The sequence below is a fragment of the Equus przewalskii genome, chromosome 2 (assembly GCF_037783145.1).
Source record: "Equus przewalskii isolate Varuska chromosome 2, EquPr2, whole genome shotgun sequence".
Classification (NCBI taxonomy): domain Eukaryota; kingdom Metazoa; phylum Chordata; class Mammalia; order Perissodactyla; family Equidae; genus Equus; species Equus przewalskii.
The window spans coordinates 108896769-108918354 of record NC_091832.1 but is presented as its reverse complement, the minus strand read 5'-3'; the positions used below and the strand labels follow the sequence as shown (position 1 = coordinate 108918354).

General features: G+C 37.2%; 1 protein-coding gene across 2 annotated transcripts in view; it reads left to right on the top strand.

The window, feature by feature from the left end:
- Positions 1–21586, top strand: part of LOC103557484 (N-deacetylase and N-sulfotransferase 3) — a 161505-nt gene that overhangs the window by 67746 nt on the left and 72173 nt on the right. For both annotated transcript variants that reach the window (XM_008530026.2, XM_070609237.1), the window contains exons 5-6: positions 11221–11406; positions 15661–15789. In XM_008530026.2, coding sequence (XP_008528248.1) covers positions 11221–11406; positions 15661–15789 — 315 coding nt within the window. The remainder of the gene's footprint in view (positions 1–11220; positions 11407–15660; positions 15790–21586) is intronic.

The following is a 21586-nucleotide window of genomic DNA, read 5'->3' as shown; positions in this document are numbered from 1 at the left end:
TTTCATCTCTCGTACATCTTTTAAACCCTGGTGTAGATGAGAGCCCCATAAGTCGTCAGTCTCTCTAGATGATAACTAGCATTATTGACCTTCACTGTGTGGCTGGAACTCTATTTGATTCTCATCATAACCCTTCTGACATCATCTCCATTTTATGGATGACAGCTGATATTTGGAGGGTTTAGTAAATGCCCCAAACCACACAGCTAAGCCACAGATGTGGCACTGAATTCAGAGCTTTCTGACTCTGAACCACTATGTTAAACAGGTGTTTTCTTCCTTGTTTCAAATAATCATAATTCTTTAGAAAGAATGACATTTTTTGAATACCCTGTCCTTCTTTAGCAATACTCCCTTGGTGTATTCCCAGCCAGTGGAATGGTGTATTTCTTTTTGCAGGAGAATGTTTTTAAATCGACTTTCCTAAATTGAAGTGTCCTTATCTAATTATTTTCGGAATTACATATCTTAAGTACTTTGAGCTCCAAGATGACATTGTCATCTCCTCCCCAGAGTTCTCTCACTTCCACATAGACTGTAGAATCACAGAGCATGAGAGCAGGAGTGTTAAGGATGGAGAGAAGCTGGGAGAGTTTGGAGGTAAATAGACAAATTGCACTGCTATTGACATAACCAAGGAACAGGAAAGGGAAGGCCGCGCTAACTAAACCAAGGGAAGCGAGATTGCGAAGGAGAGAAATGTGAAAACTATTTCTGAGGTAGAATCAACAGGACTTTTTGTTGGAAGGATGATGAGGAAGCAAAAGGTAATAACAGGTCAAAAATAACATCAAGGTTTGGGTCTCCCAATTTTCTATCTGTGTATATTTATTGAAAGCCATGCAAGTATGAACTGCTGCTTTTTCTTTAGAAGCTCTGTATTTCACCCACATGAGGATACCCGCTCCTACCCATATCTACAGTGGTACAGGATTTTTTCTCATTTGGATATGTCATTAAACTTTTGAAAGTGGTTTTGATTACCTCAGGAACTTATAATCCTTTTCTTTGTAAATTCTTTCCAGACTACCTTTTTTTCCCATTCTATAGGAAGACTTGATGATCACCAATAAGGTAGAGAGTGTAGAAAAGTATTCCTCAATTCCTTTCTCTTTGTCCTCTAACAAAAATTCTACAGTGCATCTCCGGCACATATAGGGTGATTTAAACTGGTTTTGTGAAAACAGAGATAAATTTAGTGCATGTCCTACATGAAAATAGTCCCTCACTGCCCAAATTCATCTGGACACAAAATGTGTTAAAAGCCTTTATGAATTCTCCAAGAAACTCTCAGTGGTGGACTGGAGTCAGATGTGGGGCTGGTGGTACGGGGAGATGAGTTTCTGGATCCGGGCATGCTGCTCCTGAGTGTTGACTGCTCCTTCCTCTTTGCCGGCCTTACCTTTAGTTAAAATGGAGGGAGCCCTTGTTTTCTGAGAGGCGATTATAAACATGGCAGAGATAGAAGTGACGACAGACAGAGAAACCAGAGTCCACTCGGTACAACTGCTAACCTGGTGGCTGCTTGGGCATTGTCCTGTCTCCCATTCCATGCTCCCCATCACTCAACAATTTCTGTGAGTTCTTTCTTTTGTACCATATCCTGCTCCCTTTCAAAACTTTCCATTCCCACTCCACTTCCAAATTTTTCATCCTACACCTGGATCATTGCAGAGCCTCCCAGCTCCCCAAAATTCCCCATTTTTTTCCTTTAATTTATGCTCAGATCAAGGAATGTGTGAAACTTGAAATTCTATTATTCCCTTTCTCCTACAAGAAACCAGACCTTGTGTTTCAGTTCGGAAGATTGTTGACTCTCCAGAGGAAATGTAGGAAAAGAAGTTTTTGAGCTCTAGATAGTTACCAGGCATTATATGTAGTGCTTTCCATGAATCCTCAATTAATCCTCACAGCCACCTGTGAGGCTGGTTATTCCCATATTGAAAATGCAGGGGGCGCCCCGTGGCTGAGTGGTTAAGTTTGCACCCTTTGCTTCGGCAGCCCAAGGTTTCCCCAGTTCAGATCCTGGGCGTGGACATGGCAAGCTCATCAAGCCATGCTGAGGCGGTGTCCCACATGCCACAACTGGAAGGACCCACAACTAAAAATACACAATTATGTACCGGGGGGCTTTGGGAGAAAAAGGAAAAATAAAAATCTTTAAAAAAAAAAAAAGAAAAAGAAAATGCACAGAGTGGGCCTCAGAGAGCTTATGGTTTTCTTAAAATCACACAGCCAGTGAAAGCTGAAGAAAGGATTTGATCCCAGGTCTGTCAAACTCCAAAGTTCATGTAACCAGCATTGTTTGTGTAACTGAAAATTGCCATGACATTGGTAATGTTATTGCTTGCTGTTATAAAAACCTCATAATCAGAATATTATTACTTCCTTAAAGAGTTATGTTTTTTAAACAAATTCAGAATATTAAAATATGACTTTTTATAATGTTTTTCTTTTAAATAGCTGTTTATATTATTTATGTAATTTCTTGGTTTTGTGTAACCAGCATTAACTGTCCTGGTGGCTATCATAAATACCAGAGGGCATGCTGTAGTTATAACAAACAAAGATCAATATCAACTTTTTTATTTTTTCAGGAATATTAAATTTCCATTAAAATTAGTACTATGCAGACTTAAAGGTTTCTAGTATAATCAACCTTGTATGTTTTCGAAAAGATTAAATGCGTTTGCAAGGATTTGGGGAATTTGAGCCTGTCCCTGAATTGTTTACAGCTTTATTACTTCTCAAGGACCCCAAGGTCCATAAAAATCTCATCACTTCAGACTCTGAGAAAGATGGATTAACCTAAACCCTGCAATTCCTCCATATGTCTCCAGATAATTTTATTTTCAGTTATTTTGCTACAGCATGAAAAAATAAAGCTTCATAAAATCATTTCTTTTACATTTCTATGAACTCCTTGATGTGTTTACTTGAAGAAATTGTAGCAATTCAAAAAAATCAAGCGGGCCTATGCAAAGTACAAGTGTTTACATCATCCTTTTGAGTATTCTTACAAAAGCGCACCCTTTAGTGGTGTGTTTACTTATAAGACACTCAACAAAGGTATGCCGACACTTCAAAAATTCTGAGGGGAACTCTAAGAGAGAAAAACAGTATGCTCTGTTAAATGGAAACTTACTCAAAATAAATTACATAATTATTAAGGAAGATTAGAAGAAAATCTGTCACTTTCCCCTAAATAGTTCTTTCTTAGAGGTTACTAGTGAAAATGAGGGTTAAAGCTAAGCATGCATACCTTTTGTAACTGTTTTACAGTATTCATACTAAATTATTAGCTTAACTTTTGTTTCTGGAATTTTCTAATGCATTTGGTTTACTCAATTTCATTTAAGTTCTTCAAATAATTCAGCTGTTAACTTGGGGTAGTCCTTGAAGGGGCAGATGTGGTGTCGAGGAAGGGTTTTTGCTGATGTCATTGTTTCAGCTCTATCAAATTTATGAGTCACCAAGGATATTTTTACCTCCTACTTCATACATAATATCAATAGCTTTTTCCAGAGGAAATGGATACTGTTTAGTAAAACTGTTGTTAGATAAGATTGATAATGATAGTATATCTTCTTTTAGGAATGTCTGCTCTTAAATAAGAATTCTGAGTCTTTAAGGGGATAACAGTGATGGTGGAAGGATTCTTAGTTTACCTGTGTTTCTTTGTTTTATTTGTGCTTTCAATAGGAAAGAGAATAATGTTAATAAAATGAAAGGAAATTAAATGGTACTTTGCCAATAATGTTGCTTATGTTATATCTTTCGTTCTCTACAACTCAGTGAGATCATTAGTTTTATTACCCCTACTCGGCAAATGAGGGATTGGAGGATTCGTGAAGTCCTATAACCTGGCCAAGTTCCTGCAGCTAATGAAGAGCAGCACCGAGACTGAGCCCAGAACTTCTGAATCTGGGTTTCCTCCAAGATGCTGAGCTTCTCCCTGTCCCCAGGATACCCTGGTAGACACTGACCATTTTATTATCATGGGTTTGCTTCTCTTTGGATATGGGAAGAACAAGATTCTTTTCTTACTATATAGTTAGTGAAACACTATGACTCTTTCCTGGATCTGAGTAACTTTAGAGTGCTGAGGTCACACTTCAGTTTTAGGAGTTACTATAAGGCCATTCTGTTTCAAAAGTTCTCATTATTAACATCTTTATCCAAAGACTTTTGTTGCCTTTTTTTCGGTTTTTTTGTGAGGAAGATTCGCCCTGAACTAACATCCATTGACAATCCTCTTCTTTTTTTGCTTGAGGAAGATTAGCACTGAGCTAACATGTGTGCCAGTCTTCCTCTATTTTGTATGTGGGACACTGCCACAGCATGGCTGATGAGTGGAGTAGGCTCACAGCCAGGATCTGAACCTGTGAACCCCAGGCCACCAAAGTGGAGCATGTGGAACTTTAACCACTCCATCAGGGGACCAGCCCCAGACTTTTGTTACTTTTGTTATTGTAGCCGTACTTTTTAAAATCCAAACTGTGAGAAAAGAATATCACCTTCCTGAGGTTTCTGGACCCACAGGAATTCACTAACCACAGAAGCTCACCTCAGCCTTGTCCAGAGTTTTTTGTTTTTTGTTTTTTTTAAAGATTGGCACCTGTGCTAAAATCTGTTGCCAATCTTTTTTTTTTTCTTAGTCTCCACAACCCCTCTCCCCTAAATGCCCCCCTGCCACCCCGGTACATAGTTGTATATTCTACTTGTGAGTACCTCTGGTTGTGCTATGTGGGACACCACCTCAGCATGGCCTGATGAGTGGTGCCAGGTCAGCACCCAGGATCCGAACCGGTGAAACCCTGGGCTGCTGAAATGGAGAGCATGAACTTAACCACTCAGCCAGAGGGCCAGCCCCAATGTCCAGAGTTTTTATTGGGGTTTTATTTCATAGGCAAGACTGATGGAATCACTGGCCACATGACAGAACTCAATCCAGCTCTCCTCCCCTACCTAGAGGTCAGGCTGATATCACCTGACTCTAACCCCCAACTCTCTAATTCCACTGTTGGCCTTTCTGGCATGGCCAAACCCCATCCTGAGTCATCTTGTTAGTATAAACTCAGATGTAGTCTAAGGGGCCCACCAGGAATAACAAAGACATTCCTATAACTTGGGAAATTCCATGGATTTATAGGGCTTACCTCCCAGGAACGGGGATAATGAAGACCAGCCAAATTCTTCATCATACAACAGCTGCCAACAGAGGACAATTTTAAACTCTTAAACCAAATCTATTAAAAACAACATGATCATCACAGCAGATTTTTCACATACCAGCCGGCAAACAGAAATTTATATTATGAATTTCAGAGCACCATGTAAAAAAAACTGGAAAGAAACCTAGTCACCAAATCCATAAATATTAACCAAATTTATGTAAATATGCCAATCACATTTTAGGAGATTATTACTTACTTAAATATGTAGGAAGAAAATTATACATGTTAGCTGAAGGTTAGATCATGGATTAAAAATAGATCACTTCTAAAACCACAAAGATTATGTCAAATAAACACAGAATTTTAAATCTGAACCTTAGTGACTACTTGCACAATCCATTTATTTCACAATTGAAAAAAAATGAAAAATCAGATTCCTATACTAAGAAAGTTATTTCTTTCAAGATCTTTCATTTCAAACCACACCAGAGATACCACCATTTATCACAGGAACATAGTCTAATATTTACACTCTTAGCATTCAGTACTAAACCTTAATTCCATAACCTAAAGATAAATCCTGACTTGCCTGGTTTTCTTCGAGGTGAAGAAAGAAGTCAGCTTCCTTTGAATAGTAACTTTGCATATGTTTAGCCGCCTTCACTGCCATTTCTTACTCCCCCCCACCCCCCACCGTGACCGGGCAACTGCTCCAGGACTCGTCCAGGGCCCAGAGGAACTGAAATTTGTGTGCAGCCCTTTAATTTCGCCTTAGGAAAACAAATTGTCTTTAGAAACTTTAAAATGCTCTTCAAATTTAAGGGAATAGTTTCATAAATTTATTTTCTTCACATATTGTGTGTGCGTGTGTGCGTATATATGCATGCATGCATGCATGTGTGTCTTTTATGTGAAAAGGTCCCAATTTCATTTTCCAAACATGCTCTTATCATCTGGAAAAATGTATTCTTTCCTATGTGAAATAATATCTCAAACAGCCACAACTCTTAAGGAAGCTGCTTTAAAGATCAAAGCAAAACAATTTTTTTCTAGAAACAACTCCAAAATACACCATCAAATATAAACATAGGGAAACTTTATCATAAGCTCATGTAAATTGTAAATGTAAATTCTTGATACTATAAGATAGTTATTCAAAGCATGAAATTCTATATACTGACAAAATGGGACATGCTAACCAAAATGAACTGCAGAAAAGCATTTGGAAGTATCTAGAAATTATATTGTAACAAAGTTTTCAATTTTTGCCACTGTAGAATGTAGAATGCTTGTTTGATTTCCTATCATTGTGGGTGTTTTAATTACATTAGTTTGTATACTTGCTAATCTGAGAGATATGGAAATAGGCAATGAGTCTTCAGGTCATTAATGGAAATTAAAACGATTCATCACTTTAGAAAGATTGAAACAGAGAAAAATATTAAAAGTAAAGTACTATTCTTAATTACTAAAATTTAAATAAATATTTAATAAATCAAATAAATTAAATATTTAAAATAATTAAATAAACATTATCAAAAACAGTAGTAAACAATGATTTCTTCAGTAATGAAGTTATTGTGCTACTTAAATACCTGAATGCTGATTTTTTTTCTTTTATTTAGTTTGGGGAAATTTTTCTAAGGAATACAGCATCAATTTTTGCTTGATAAAATTGTATTATCTTCACATTCTCTAGAAATATTTGAATGCATAATTTAGGAAAATTTTGAAGTTTTTAACTTTATACAGTATAATTTAAATATATAAATTTATAATACGAAATGTGTCTGTTTTGCAGTTGAATAATAATTTTTTAGTATGGTCTCAAAAGTGTTTTCAAGTATTGCTTATATAGGTATTAAATTTCCCTGTGAGTTACTGTATGTTCATTCTGCCAGTAAATTAACTGAGATAATTGAGAAAGTGAAAATTAGAATGAGAGGGAGGTGTCAGAATCAGTTCATGCACTTGTTCACTAATGTCTCTTGAACGCTTGCTGTTGGTAAGACTGGCTATATAGTAGTGGATAAAACAGAATCCAGAACTCACGGAGCTAAGAATTATTCGAAGCAATATTCACTTACAAGCTGGCTGTGGACTCTGAAAAACAAATGAAGGCTACTAAGAGAAGTCTTAACAGGGACATAATTTAGATTGGGGCTTGTCAGTAACGGCTTCTCTGAAGATGTGACAGGATAAATTACCCAAAAGAGGTGTCAGATTTATTCAGGTGAAGAGCTGGCATTGGGAAATTCCAGTCTGTGAAAATCACATAGGGAGGATGCTGAGGTGGGAAAGTGCTTGGTGAGTTTCAAGACAAGATTAATTTGACTTAAAATACAATGAAGGGTGGAGGGCGGTGCAAAATGAGGCTAGAGAGGGAAGCAAGGGTCATATTATACAAGGCTTATGACCATCCTCAGAATTTTGTATTTTATCTTAAGTTCAAGGGGAAACTATGGAAGGATTTTGGGCAGGAAGTCACGTGATCATATTTGTGTCTTTTAAGTGTTCTTTGTCTACTATGTAGAGAATGAATTGGAAGCAAGCAAGAGAGGAAGTGGGTAGAATATTTAGGAGCCTGTGCTAGAAGGCTATGTAATAAAATGGTAGATTGGACTAGGGTGATGATGATGATGATAGCATTGGAGAAAAGTGGATAGATTTAAGATATATGATTGAGGTAGTACTGATAGGGTATGATGATGGACTGGACTTAGGAGAGAATGAGGAAACAGGTGTCAAGAATCACCTCTGTCTTTTTGACACAGCAACTAGTTGGTTGATGACTAATAGTGTCACTTAATGACACAGAGGAACCCCGGGAAAGAGCACATCTGGCAGAGTTGACAGGTGGAGATGAAGAGTTCAATTGTGAGACTAATTAATCCCTCTTGTGCTCTAAGTATTTAACCTACAATTTATAGTAACGTAGCCATATTCCCCAGTCTTTTCCATCCATGTCCTCTAGGGAAATCTTGATAGAGATTACAGAGTTCCTGGATCTAAGATGCTACTCTCAATCAGGGATGAATGAAAAGAATAGGAGAATTAACTATTTAAGCTAAAATGTCTACCATTTTAGACTTTTTGCCCCAGATTTCAAGATAATATGTGCTTAATTTCAAACTAAAAGATCTGGAAGAGAATAGTCAGTCAAGAATTAGGCCTTATGGCTAAATCTTCTAAAACATGATAGTCTGCCTGCTAGAACATACTACCTGCAATCTTAACCCAAACTTTTCTATGCTATAAGATTTCAGGTGTTCTCTCTGGTATTGAATGCAAATTTGGGGCCCACTGTATGTTGCTTTTATCTAAAATGCATTGAAAAGAGACCTCCTCCTAACTCAGCTTCAATGATTCCCAGGCTGGAGCCACATGGCACTGGCTGAGCGTATTTGGGCAGATCAGGAGGGAAGCAGGCCCAAGAAGGGAGAGGAGGATAGAAGTCACAGAAGCCTCACAAGAGGGAATCCCCAAACCCACAGTGAAAATAGGACAACAAAGGTCCGTCACTTTTACTGAAAAAATGGTAGCCTAGTAGTTTTATAATTTCCACATTATCGTTGAGTAGTAGGATCATAGCTGATAAAAAATGGAGGCAGGGCAGTAGTGACAATAATAAACAACGTTCGTTGAATGTGTATCATGTTTCAGGAACTGCACTAAAAGCTTTCCATGTATTATGTTATTTAATTTCCCCTGAACCTGAACCTCTTTGAGGTAAGCACTCTTACGACTAACATTTTAGAGACCAGGACAGTAAACTTAGAGGTCATAGATCATTCTCCAAAGGCCACCCAGGTGGTAAATGGGAGAGTAAAATGGCCAGATTTGTTTGACTCCAGAAGTGGAGTTTTCTGCCGCTGTGCCACATTGTGCCAGCACACAAATACAAGATGAGAATAAACCACTTCAGTATTTCTTTAGTGTTAAAAGCTAGAAACAAAAACAAAAATTGTGTATACATTGGCTCCTTTTCATACTTGGTGTTCCTGAAGTCATAGCTGACCACTCACAGGCATTTAAAACTACATTGGCTTTCAATCAGCATAATTTCTTACAAATTTGGAGATGTTTGAATTTTATAATGTAGTCTTTGTCATTGTGAATTTCAGCCTTGCTTCTTCCCACACCATTTAAAAAAAATGTTAACCTGTAATTTTTTTCTTTAAATTTCTATGATTGAAATTCATTTTCTTTCATCTGGTCCATGATCACTGCAGCCCTATTCTTAAACTACTTTAGAGGAATACTTCACTGACCTTTTCTATCATGAAGTGTGTGTTGGTAAATGATTCTTAGTTGAAAAAATTGCTTTAATTTGAGATTTTAAAAACCAGTAAAAAAAAAAATGAGATATTTCCATTCAATTTATAGTGAAATTCTAAATGATGTAATGATAATTGCATAGTTATGGTAATTTCCACAAAGATGCAAATGAAATGAGGGACATCAAACTTTCCCTCTCACCCTTCAAAAACACAGCTATGGTCCACTCCACCTCTAATACCACTCACCCTCTTTGTCACAGCAACAGTGTGACAGCTCCCCTTTCCAGCATCCTCGACTACGCCTGACTGAATTGAGTTTTGAATGGTGAACAAAGTTTACAAGATAAGAGGAAAAGAATATTCCAATTGGGGAGACAATGTGTGCAGTATACAGCAGAGACACGAAGGGAAGCATCGGGAACTGGGGGTGTGGAGGATGAATGCTGAGAGGAGATGAGGCTATGTAGGCAGGTTGGGACCAAATTTTGAGGGCCTTTTGCACTGTGTGAAGGAGTCTGACAGACACTTAGGTAATGACCAACCACTGGCAACCTATTTTCCTTCTGTGTTCAGGCGCTTCCTACCCTTCCTTCACCTCCTGTTACTATTTAGGAGAAACAAAGCTGGCCATACCTCTTCCGCTTCTTCCCTATCCCTTTGTAGCCTGTTTTGACGACGCAGTGCATTTAGCAGCCTGCTGCTGTGGTTCTCAGGATGTGAAATTGCTCTTTGGCAGGAAGAAAAGCCATGACTGACTCAAAGGAAGCCCATTTAGGTGGAGCTTTTGAAGACTATATAGCAATTGCAAAATACAGATAGAAAAACAAAATATCATTCAGGAGAAAAAATACAAGTCTACTACTGAAGCCAGGGGTGTTCTTTCTACAAAACACACATTTCATCTTTTATGCTTGTGCAATTTTCCACGTTTCATCTTTTATACCAAAGATACTGTATTAATAAGCCACCTCAAATGAAGAACAATCACGATTACACAAAGTTGTCCCAAACCCCCTCCAAATAATCCATATGTCGCGTAGATTTATTTTTGGAATTTATAGACCTAGTCAGGACCAGCTGAATAGAAGAAAATTGTGTGTGTGTGTTTCGAAACTATTTTTTTAAACTGGACTCAGTTTATGTACAAAAGCTTGATTTCCGATCAACTAAGTTTCCGCATTATTTGGCTCTTTCAGTACCTTCTACTTTCACCATAATCAGGGCTCTGACTTGAAAGAAAATTACTCCATAAAATTTTACCACAGTTTCTAAATGAAGGTGTGTGATTCTCCCAAGGCAAGGAACATTGTCTTTTACTGTCCCACATGCTAAGGGACCAATAGAAATGCGGCAGACTTGGTAGAAACTGGGCAACAAGCAAAATAAGATCCTGTTATGAGGTCTAGTGAACTCGGAATGTGTCTATCCTTCTAATAAAGGTTAGTTTTATTTTGTGGGGAGCACTGAGTGTTGTTTGTAGCAAGTGTTTGTCATTTAACTTATTGAAATATGAGACTAAAACACGTGACTATGACAGGATGCACTGAATGCAGACTCTTTCAAATTATACATCAAGACTGGTGCAATGGCTACCAGGCTTCATGAAGTCCAGCGGCCTTAATATTTATCACTTTAATTTTACCATACAATCAAGTAATGATGGGCTTAAACAAATGTATTTATAGTACATCTGAAAATCCTGAAGTAAAAACAGGATCAAGATATATCTTCCCACATTCTAACTAACATTTGCTTGGTCTTAGGAACATGGCATTCCCACTGACATGGGCTACGCCGTGGCCCCTCACCATTCAGGCGTCTACCCTGTGCACGTTCAGCTTTACGAGGCCTGGAAGAAGGTCTGGAATATTAGAATCACCAGCACTGAAGAATATCCACATCTGAAGCCAGCTAGATACCGGAGGGGCTTCATCCACAAAAACATCATGGTGAGCTTCCTCCAGTAGGCACAGGGTGCAACTGATTCTGCCAGACTTACATTCCTCATTTGAAGGAAGAACAAAAGGGAAGAGCAGAATGTTAAAGCTTCACTGTAGGAAAAGCTCCATGCTGCAGCAAGCATACTTGTCATATCTAAGCAAAGGATGTTTTCATTAAAGTCACTTCTTTTCAATTCTTCAAATATAACTTAAAAACATTTTTTACTGCCACTCCTGCTGTTAAGCAGGCACTGATGTTAAAATACTAAGGAAATATTACAGCTCGCTTGCAGATAATTTATGGAAGCCATCATTTCTTCAAAAAGTTATTTAGTATGTAAAACTAACACCTATTGACTAGAGAGAGTTTAGAAGACTTGGTTTTATTATAATTTAAAAACATTCAATAATCTCTTGTCATTTTTAAATCTTATGCAGTCTTAGTAGAATAGAATTCAAGTCTTTAGGGGCTTTAGCCAATGTTGTTCTCCTCTGTTTCTGTTTCTCTCTGTACTGCCAGAAAACTTCCTTGGACATGTCCCATGGGATATGTTCCTTTTTCATTTCTTCTGAAAACTGTTTTACCTGTATTATAAATGCATGAATTTTGCAGGTAATAAAGACTCTAACACATTTCCTGTTTTGACTGAATGCCCCTGTGGTTCCACTTTTGCAGCAATCCATGGAAACTCTCCATATTTGCTTTGTGGGCTCTTCAAGTGAGAAATGTTCAGCAGGCAGTTGATTATGCAGTAAGAGAGAGAGGACAGGGCTCGAGTCATCCAAATGGAAGTGCAAGTTGAGGCCACATGGGCAAATATGCCCTCCTCGGGAGACACCGCATGGGGGAAAAGAGCAGGGATCTGAGGAGCGACCCTTACTTACATCACACCCATACATTGTTGTATGAGCTGAGGGCAACTTTGGTTTTTTTATGATCTATTCACAAATCAAACTCATAAGGCCCTCAATGAAACTCATAAACTTCCCTTCAAACCAGCCACTGATCCTGCTATCCCTAATTCAGTTCTGAAATTCAAACATCACACTGAACCCCCGTGTCCAGTCAGTCTCTACATTCCATCAATAATTCCTTTATAATACTTTTTTATTTCTCTTCCTTTCCCACAGCCTAATTCACTGCCATGACTTTCATGTATAAACTGTGGTGCTGGCTCCTACTTTGTCTATTTATATCTTCCATCCACCACCACTGCCATCTCTCCCATAGACAGTGCCAACCTTTTAATTTTCCTAAAATGCTGCCTTCATCTTGGCCTTCCTGACCTTGATAACTTCCGGTTGTTTTCCTACTCCTTAACCTGTTCTTCAGGGACCTGAATACAGTTTGGACTAAGTCTACCTTTCTATCTTCTACTTCCCTGTAGCTAAAACCGACTCACTCCAGCCAAAAAGGTCTCCAACAGTATTGCTACGTCCATGTCTTTGTCATCATTTCCACCTTGAAAGACTGGCCACTCTCTACCTGTTCCTGTTCCCTTCATTCTTCAATATCGAGTCCCTTATCTCATGTAATTTAACATAAAGCACCTTGGCGTATAGCAGCGCAGCACTTAACTCAGGTGTACTCTGATCTTATTCTCCTCTGAATTCCTGTAACACATCGTCTTGTGACTCCACTAGGGACATAAAAGCCTAGTACATTTCAAGGTGTTTGAGCCCTAACCAGAGTCTCTGAGCTTCCAGTCCTATTGCATTATCTACTGGGCACTTTTGATCTTCATTCAGTAAGGAGCTGATAGAAAACCAGGGCTCTCTACCCTATCCCCTGGTCCTTAAATGTGACTCTCTGGGGACAGCCAGAGACCTATCTAATCTCTCTCAAGCAGTTAGACTACAGATCCTGATTATCTACTTAACTGTTTCTAATGGAGATGTCCAGTGGTAGAGACACCCATTAACGCTGCTGGCAGCCTCCTGGGTGGTCTTTACTGGTAGCTCACAGAAGTATTTGTTGGCAATTGCTCCAGGTGTAGGCCTTACATACGGGATATTGGCTTTGAGTCCCATTGGCCAAGATCCTTGTTGACTTTGGTTTTCATAACCATGTTCCAGTTATTGTCAACAGCTATAAGGGTTTCAGGGACTCATCAATGTCTTGAAGTTTGAATTTGACAATGTTTTACACCCAGAACCAGTTCTAGAGGGCAGTCCACAGCAGAATGCCCCAAATCTCTCTCATTCCTTCTCTAACATAAGAGAGCTGCTTCAGGGAACATGTTCAGTGTCCTGTAGCATTGCGTTCAGGGAGCAAGGCAATGAAATATGACCCTATCACACTCTGATTATCTCCTCAACGCCCTGTGGTGGTCCACTGCCCATCCGAGGGCTGGTGGTGACTCGCATCCTCTCGGCAGGTGTGATCTTCCCCAGAGCTGCCAGGTAAAGCCTGGCACTTCTTCTTCCCTCTGTTCAAATTCAAATAATTTGAGAAATAGACAAAACTCAAATTTCTTTTCCCTTTTCTCTCCATTTTACATAGAATCAGCTGGGCCATCAAGTCCCAAAGATGGTTCTGTATGTTTCCAGAGCTTTTCAAGCAAAATATTCAAACTGAAGCCTAAAAGTGATTCAGAATCATGCACTTTTGAAACCTAAAACTAACCTGGTATTTAATCACATTTGGACATTTCATTACTTAGCATTTGGGTATTTCTCTTTCCCCGATACACCTTAAATCCTACAAGAGTTCTCCCACCTGGATTTGCACAGACTTTAGAATAAGTATTTGTTAAGTAAATGAATAAACACTACATAAACTTTAATTTCCAAGAAACTACATTTCCATGAATTGTTAGGGAACATATTTAATTCAGTTACAGTACCTTTGCAGTTAGTTATTTTTTTGTCATTGATGTTGTACATACATTATGAGAACATATAGTGCTTTTAAACAGAGATGACATCAGAGCTAATACTCTACAATTAAACTGAAGTTCTCTTAACTATTTCATCAAGATATAATAGCTTCTAAGGATATAACTTTTACCACTTTACCAAAATAAATAGGATATATAAAGCTTTGATTTACACAGCAATGTATGATGTATTGATTGAGCTGAGAATTATGTTTTGTAAGAAAATGCTCCAAGGACTAAATTGAAATTTAGTATAATACATGTTCATATTAAAGAAAAAGAACTAGTATATTTGTAGAGAGTTGCAAAGCATGGGAAGTCCTGTACGGGTAATATTTTGAAAGCACTTACTGAACCACACATGCTTTTAAGACTCAAGACAGAAAAAATGAGGATCAATTTGCTTAGGACAATAAACAGAAGACCTGCCTGTGTAAGATTCTGTTAAATTTGTAGCTTTCCAAATTATATTGATTAATTTTCTGCTACTTCAAATGTATTGTAACAAATGCAGGGCATAAAGACGTAATGGTGGAACATTTAGCTGACGATTGCACCATTTTGCATAGCTTCAGTTCACACTTTCTTTTATAATTGCACTAATATTTTACCAGGAAAGCTGTAAGAATTTGTAAAAAAAAAAAAAAAGTCCTTATCACAAATGTGTATAATTGAAGCAAATAATGGCCTTCACATACAAAGGATAAAAAGAAGACTTTTTACTAAGTGACCTTTGGTCATTTTGTTTGTGACACTTTATGAAAACTGCTAACCAAATGCATAATCTCTTTCTCAGTTTTGGAACTGGCAGGCTTCAGACTTAGAATTTGGAGCAATTCCTACAGCCTGAAGTAATCCTTTCAGACTAGAGCAGACAATATGATTTGTGTCTCAAATATTTGGTCTAATTTAAAATGTCATTTCCTACCAATCACATTAGGTTAATAACTCACTTCATTTTCTGCTGCATGTGTAGAATTTGGCAGAAAGTGTTATCCTTAAAACTTTTGCCTTCTAGAATTACAGTGCAACACAGATAATTCCAGTATGTTTAAAGTCTCATTTTTACTTCTTTTTTATTTAAGATGCTGCAATATACTAGGCTTCATAATAGGAGTACTGACTTGCAGATTTAAAATAGATAAGTGGTTATAGTAATTTAAAGTCTATCTTAGTTTTAAAATATTTCTTCCACTTTCATCAGTATTCGTTCTGTACTGATGTCATCCTTGTTTTCCCAGAGCATGAACGATTTTCTGGGCCTTAGTTAAGAGCTGAATAATGACACCAGCTTATGGATCATCTTCATCAGAAAAAAAAGCTAAGTTTCAACAAATTAATGGTTGAAATGAACTTTTTCCTTACTTGTTCATTCGTCATTCAGGTTCTTCCAAGACAAACCTGCGGGCTTTTCACGCACACAATATTCTACAAAGAATATCCAGGAGGCCCTAAGGAGCTGGACAAGAGTATCCAAGGAGGTGAACTTTTCTTCACTGTGGTCCTCAACCCAGTAAGTACTTTTGAGTTATTCTCCAAATAAATAATGCAAAATGATAGGGAGGATGAAACTTGAGCTGACAAAGAGGCGAGGGTTTGGGTAGTTAGCAGCCAAATCAAGATGAAGTTCCAGCTCTCAAACTGGTAAAGATCTAATGGAACCACACCTAGAAATGGGGCAAACTTATGCTGCAAGTAGCGATGACATGAGGAACTCGCGGCAGAGCCACGGAAGTGCCCCCGGAGACCCTCCTCTGCTTTGGAAAGTGATCAGAATTCAGAGATTCTTGCTGTTATGGAGAATCAGATTTTCAACTATAAAACTTTCTTATTCCCACTAGGGACCTGTTTTTTCATTTGGGTGACTATTGCCTCTACTATTCTTTTTGTCCTATTTAAAGTAAAAGAATAAGCAAAATAGGAGAAGAGTTAGATGAGCAAACATGGTCACTCTGGGTAAACTCATGTTAGAGCTGGTCTTGCTGGGTCCCCAGCTGGAGCAGAGCGGCCTGTGTAAAGGGCTGCTGCTCGTCCTCCCTTACCTCCTAATGCTTGCGTGCCAGCTCCACTAGGAACCATTTGTACGTATGTATGCTTGAGGCAAGTATTATAAAGTCGTGTAGAGAAAGAACTAATTGAAGTAAAGTTTATAAGGAAAAGAAAGGATTTTATTTCCCTTCTGAAAATCACTAAGGTAAAGTAAAGCTAGGTTTATATATCAGGAGATGTATGAGTTTGCCCCTGGCATTAGCAATATTCAAGATGAAAAAAATGTAATTTTCCAAATGTGAATAAAATTATATCAGCATACAAGTTGGATAAGATAAGGACAAAGAGAATAAATTTTGGACGACTCTTCTCTTGACCTTCATTTTACAAGTCTTGCAAATAAAATTGCAGGTATTTTTCATCATCTACGTGTGTTCAATAACTGCATCTATTTCTCAGCTCCTAGAAAATGAGATACATGTAAGAGTAACTCATCTTGGGCAAAATTAGCGTGTGTATCCAATAATCAGGATGGTTTGGGGAGTATGGCATTTAGCCTTTCAGAAGTTTATCAACCTTCATATCCCAAAATATAAATAATTCTGATTTATATATCAGAATTAATCTGATTCTTCTAACTTATCTATTCTCTCCAAATGGAAATATCTGGAATCATCTCATATGGCTTTCTTCTCTTTTTTCTCAATTCTGCCATAGGCAAAAGAGTTAAACCAATGCTTGATTATGAACTGAAGACATAGTTAAAATGCTAATATATTCACCAATAATTTTAAGACCCTTTAATCTGTAATATATAAAATTCTGATGTTTTACATTTCCTTTCATCGTAGAGCAATAGGGCTGTGAACAGATAATCATCTATTTGATTCTTTTGACCAATAGCTGCTTTGAGGCTTAAGAACTTTCTAGATCAAATTAGTTTCATTTAACATGGAAGAAATTCAAAATTAGATCATTCATGTACAATAGGTTTATAAGAAATATTTTATTTTTCACTAATTAAAAAAACTTTTTTTTTAATTTAAAAAAGTCTTGTAGGAAAGCTTGTGTTAATGTTGGGTACTAATTTGGATTAAACTAACTCAACAAACTCTTTAAGTATTTACCAAACCTTGCTACTTTTCAGGCCTTTATCAATAATATCTGGCAATTTTGTCTTGATGAGGAGATTCACAAGGAATAAAGGGGAGAAAAAAACTTGTTCACAAAACTTGTTCTTTCCTCATTCAGAAAACTTCCTATAGACAATTGCTTTCAGATAAACGCTAGGATTCGAAATAAACGACAGATCTTAAACATCATAAGAAAGGCAAGGAATCCAAATTAACTTCATCTAGCATTCCAGCTCCAATTTTTGGATTCAGCTGTAGCTCCCTGGAGATTTGTGGTTGAGAAGCCCACTTCTAGACTCAGCCCAAGTCTGACCCAAGAGAAGTCTGCTGTCATTATTAGTGATGTTGGCCTTGCAGAACAGAGTAAGGAGTAGTGATCTGTTTCCCGCAAATTCTCCATCCCAAAATTAAGTGTTTGGATAAAGTTTGTCTTAAAATTAAGAAAGGTCCAGGTGCAGTGAGGCATGCAAGAGATGTAACACAAGATCTGCTTTTTTTAGGTCAGAATGAGAGTGAGAAAACCTTGATGGAATCAAAGTAGAGATTAGCTGCAGGAAAGATATGAATTTTCATTATAGTGGATTTAAAAGATAGCCATTGTAAGCTTAAGTAATACCTCAGGTCTCAATTGGAAGTGCCGTTTTCTGAGAATGCTAAATAAGGTTGTTGTTTGCTCCAAAAAGGTAGATATGTATTAGAAATATATCTATGACACTTAAATATATTCAAATACCCTTGAGTTGAAAATGAAAATATAAGCAAGATTTTAATTAATACATTTTTAAATTTTTCTTCCTATATGTCAACATAATATCCAGGTGACACAATAACTTTTTGCCAGTGTGAGGGTGAGAGACGGCTGCAACCAAGTGCCTCTCAGAGTTAAACTAGAATAGATCACAGCAAAGGGAACTAGACTCCTTCCACAGAATAACTCTCTGGCCTGAAATAGTCTATGGTTACCAAAGTGTTTCTCATTGCTAAAGAAAAGTGCCAACCAAGTAAATTTAATACTAATAAAGAGTTACAAAGATAAATATTAGCACTGTCTAAGAGACAGAAAAACCTTGGCCATCTCCAAATGAGTATTTCCAATGTCGCAGGCCTAGACACCTCTGATGTAGGTCGGATGCAGGGGTTTTGATTAATAGACTTTGAGGTTTAAAGCAGTTGGGAGGTGGGCCCATCAGGCTTTCTGAGCCTGGGACCACTAAGAATTCAATTCTTCTAATTCTTTTTCTGATTCTAAACTCAACCAGCAACTTCCTGATGATAGTTTGCTTTCCTATATAGATCCTACTATAGGAAAAGAATATGTTGACCTTAAGAACCTAGGATAGTCATTTGTTATACAGTTTTATAAATCTTCTTTCCATTGATGAATACTTCCCATACAACCTGACTACCATAAGAAGACCACCCTCTACTTGTACAGATTCTAATATTTCAGAACCTTTATAATTTACAATTCCCCGTTTTAAACTAATGGATGATATTCTGTTTATAATTATTAGTTTCATGGTCTTTGGTGATTTGATTCTGCCCCTCCAGAATGGTCACTCTCTCTCAGTGTACTGAATCAGGTTTTGGAGCCTGTCAGAAAGAAGAACAGACCCTGAAGTGTTTGTTGATCGATTCAGGAGAGTAATGAAAGTTACCTTGTGGATATACCAGGGGAGAGAGCCACTAGAATTATCCTAGAGTCACTGTTAGCTATAGACACACAAGCACAAAATTTCTACACACACATGTAATACACCCACACACAAATATTCTTGATCAATTCAGAGTGCTACAGAGTACCCTCAAATATACTTTTAAAAATAGTCAGAATCTACTTACTTTACATACCCATATAAAGTAATATGTAGAGGGGTACTAAGAACTGATACTTATGAAGAGGACAAAAAAGATTTGTGGACAATGACTGCACCTGTCCTCAATAAATAGAACCCTATAAAATGTGACATATATACTTATACAAAAGGAACTAGTAAGAGTATACTGTCCATTGTAACAGGAGTTTCCAGTTCCCCCTATCTTAGGAAGATGTGGTAATACTTGACTGGTGTGACGAATGAAATAGTTCTGGTTTAGACACGATTGTCCCTCTTGTGGGAGATGTATTATCTTCTATTGCTGTGAAGAAAAATGTCACCTTCCTGCTCCAATGTTCTTATTTCTAATTACATAGTGTTCTGAGTCTTTGCTCGTGCCCTCGTTCAATAAACAAACTCGAGGTATTGATCTTAACAGTTTATATCTGTGGAATGCGTGCCTCCCTCCAACATGTCTGATAATAATGGCAGTGCTTGCTTTACTTATTAATCCAAAAGATTCATGGATTGCCATGAGAATCACGCTCTTACCACACTTCCTTGGAATTCAAGTGGAGCAAATCCTTGAAGTATAGCAATACTATAGTTTGCTCATCAAACTGTTAAAATCCCATACAAACAGGAGCTAATCCCTTTATCCAATATTTTATTAAGTACTTTTTGTCTCTATTTTTCTTAATTTGATAATGCATGTATCCACCATCCCCTCCATCCCCCTCCTCTTCAAATCCCTGAAAGCTAAATCTAAATTGTGTTTCTCTAATTAAAGGAAATTCAAACATGGATGTGAACAGATTGAGTGTGTTAAACTGGGAGTAAAACATAAGAGGATTACAATGAAAGTAAACAACAACATTCACACAAGGAAATAGCCTGTATAAATAGAAATCAACCCACACAAATTATTTTTAAAAAGTATAATTTACATTTGTAGGGGTTATGTGTGCTTATCTATAAAATTCATCTAAAAAAAAAAACAATTCACTAACAGAAAAACTGCAACAGGAATGTGCTATTAGACCTTGCAGCCAACTGTCCTGGGCCTCCTCATAGTATTGGATGTCCTAGCCAGAGCAATCCAGCAGGAAAAAGAAATAAAAAGGATCCAGATTGGAAAGGAAGAAGAGAAACTGTCACTATTTGCAGATGACATGATTTTATATATGGAAAACCCTAAAGAATCCACTAAAAAACTTTTATAAATAATAAATGAATACAGTAAAGTTGCAGAATACAATATCAACATACAAAAATCAGTTACATTACTATACATTAACAATGAAGGAGCAGAAAGAGAAATTAGGAATACAATCTCATTTACAATTGCAACAAAAAGGATAAAATACCTAGGAATAAACAACCAAAGAGGTGAAAGACCTATACATTGAAAGCTATAAAACATTGTCAAAAGAAATAGAAGACACAAAGGAATGGAAAGATATTCTATGCTCTTGGATTGGAGGAATTAACATTATTAAAATGTCCTTACTTCATAAAGCAATTTACAGATTCAATGCAATCTCTCTCAAAGTTCCAATGCCATTTTTCACAGAAATACAACAAAGAATCTTAAAATTTATATGGAACAACAAAAGACCTCAAATAGTCAAAGGAATCCTGAGAAAAAAGAACAAAGCTGGAGGCATCACACTCTCTGATTTCAAAATATATTACAAAGCTATAGTAGTCAAAACAGCACGGTGCTAGCACAAAAACAGACACACAGATCAATGGAACAGAATTGAGAGCCTAGGAATAAACCCACACATCTATGGACAGCTAATTTTTGACAAGGGAGTCAAGAACATACAATGGAGAAAGGAGAGTCTCTTCAATAAATGATGGTGGGAAAACTGGACAGTCACATGCAAAAAAATGGAAGTAGACCATTATCTTACACCATGCACAAAAATTAACTTAAATTGAATTAAAGACTCAAATGTAAGACCTGAAACCATGAAACTTCTAGAAGAAAACATAGGCAGTATGCTCTTTGACATTGGTCTTAGCAGCATATTTTTAAGTATCATGTCTGAACATGCAAGGGAAACAATAGAAAAAGTAAACAATGGGACTACATCAAACTAAAAAGCTTCTGCAGAGCAAAGGAAACCATCAACAAAACAAAAAGACAACCTGAAACTTGGGAAAAGATATTGGCAAACCGTATATCTGATAAGGGGTTAACATCCAAAATATACTAAGAACTCATACATCTCAACAACAAAAAAACTAACAATCCAATTAAAAACTGGGCAAAAGATTTGAACAGACATTTTTCCAAAGAAGATATACAGATGGCCAACAGGCACATGAAAGGATGTGCAACATCATTATCAGGGAAATGTAA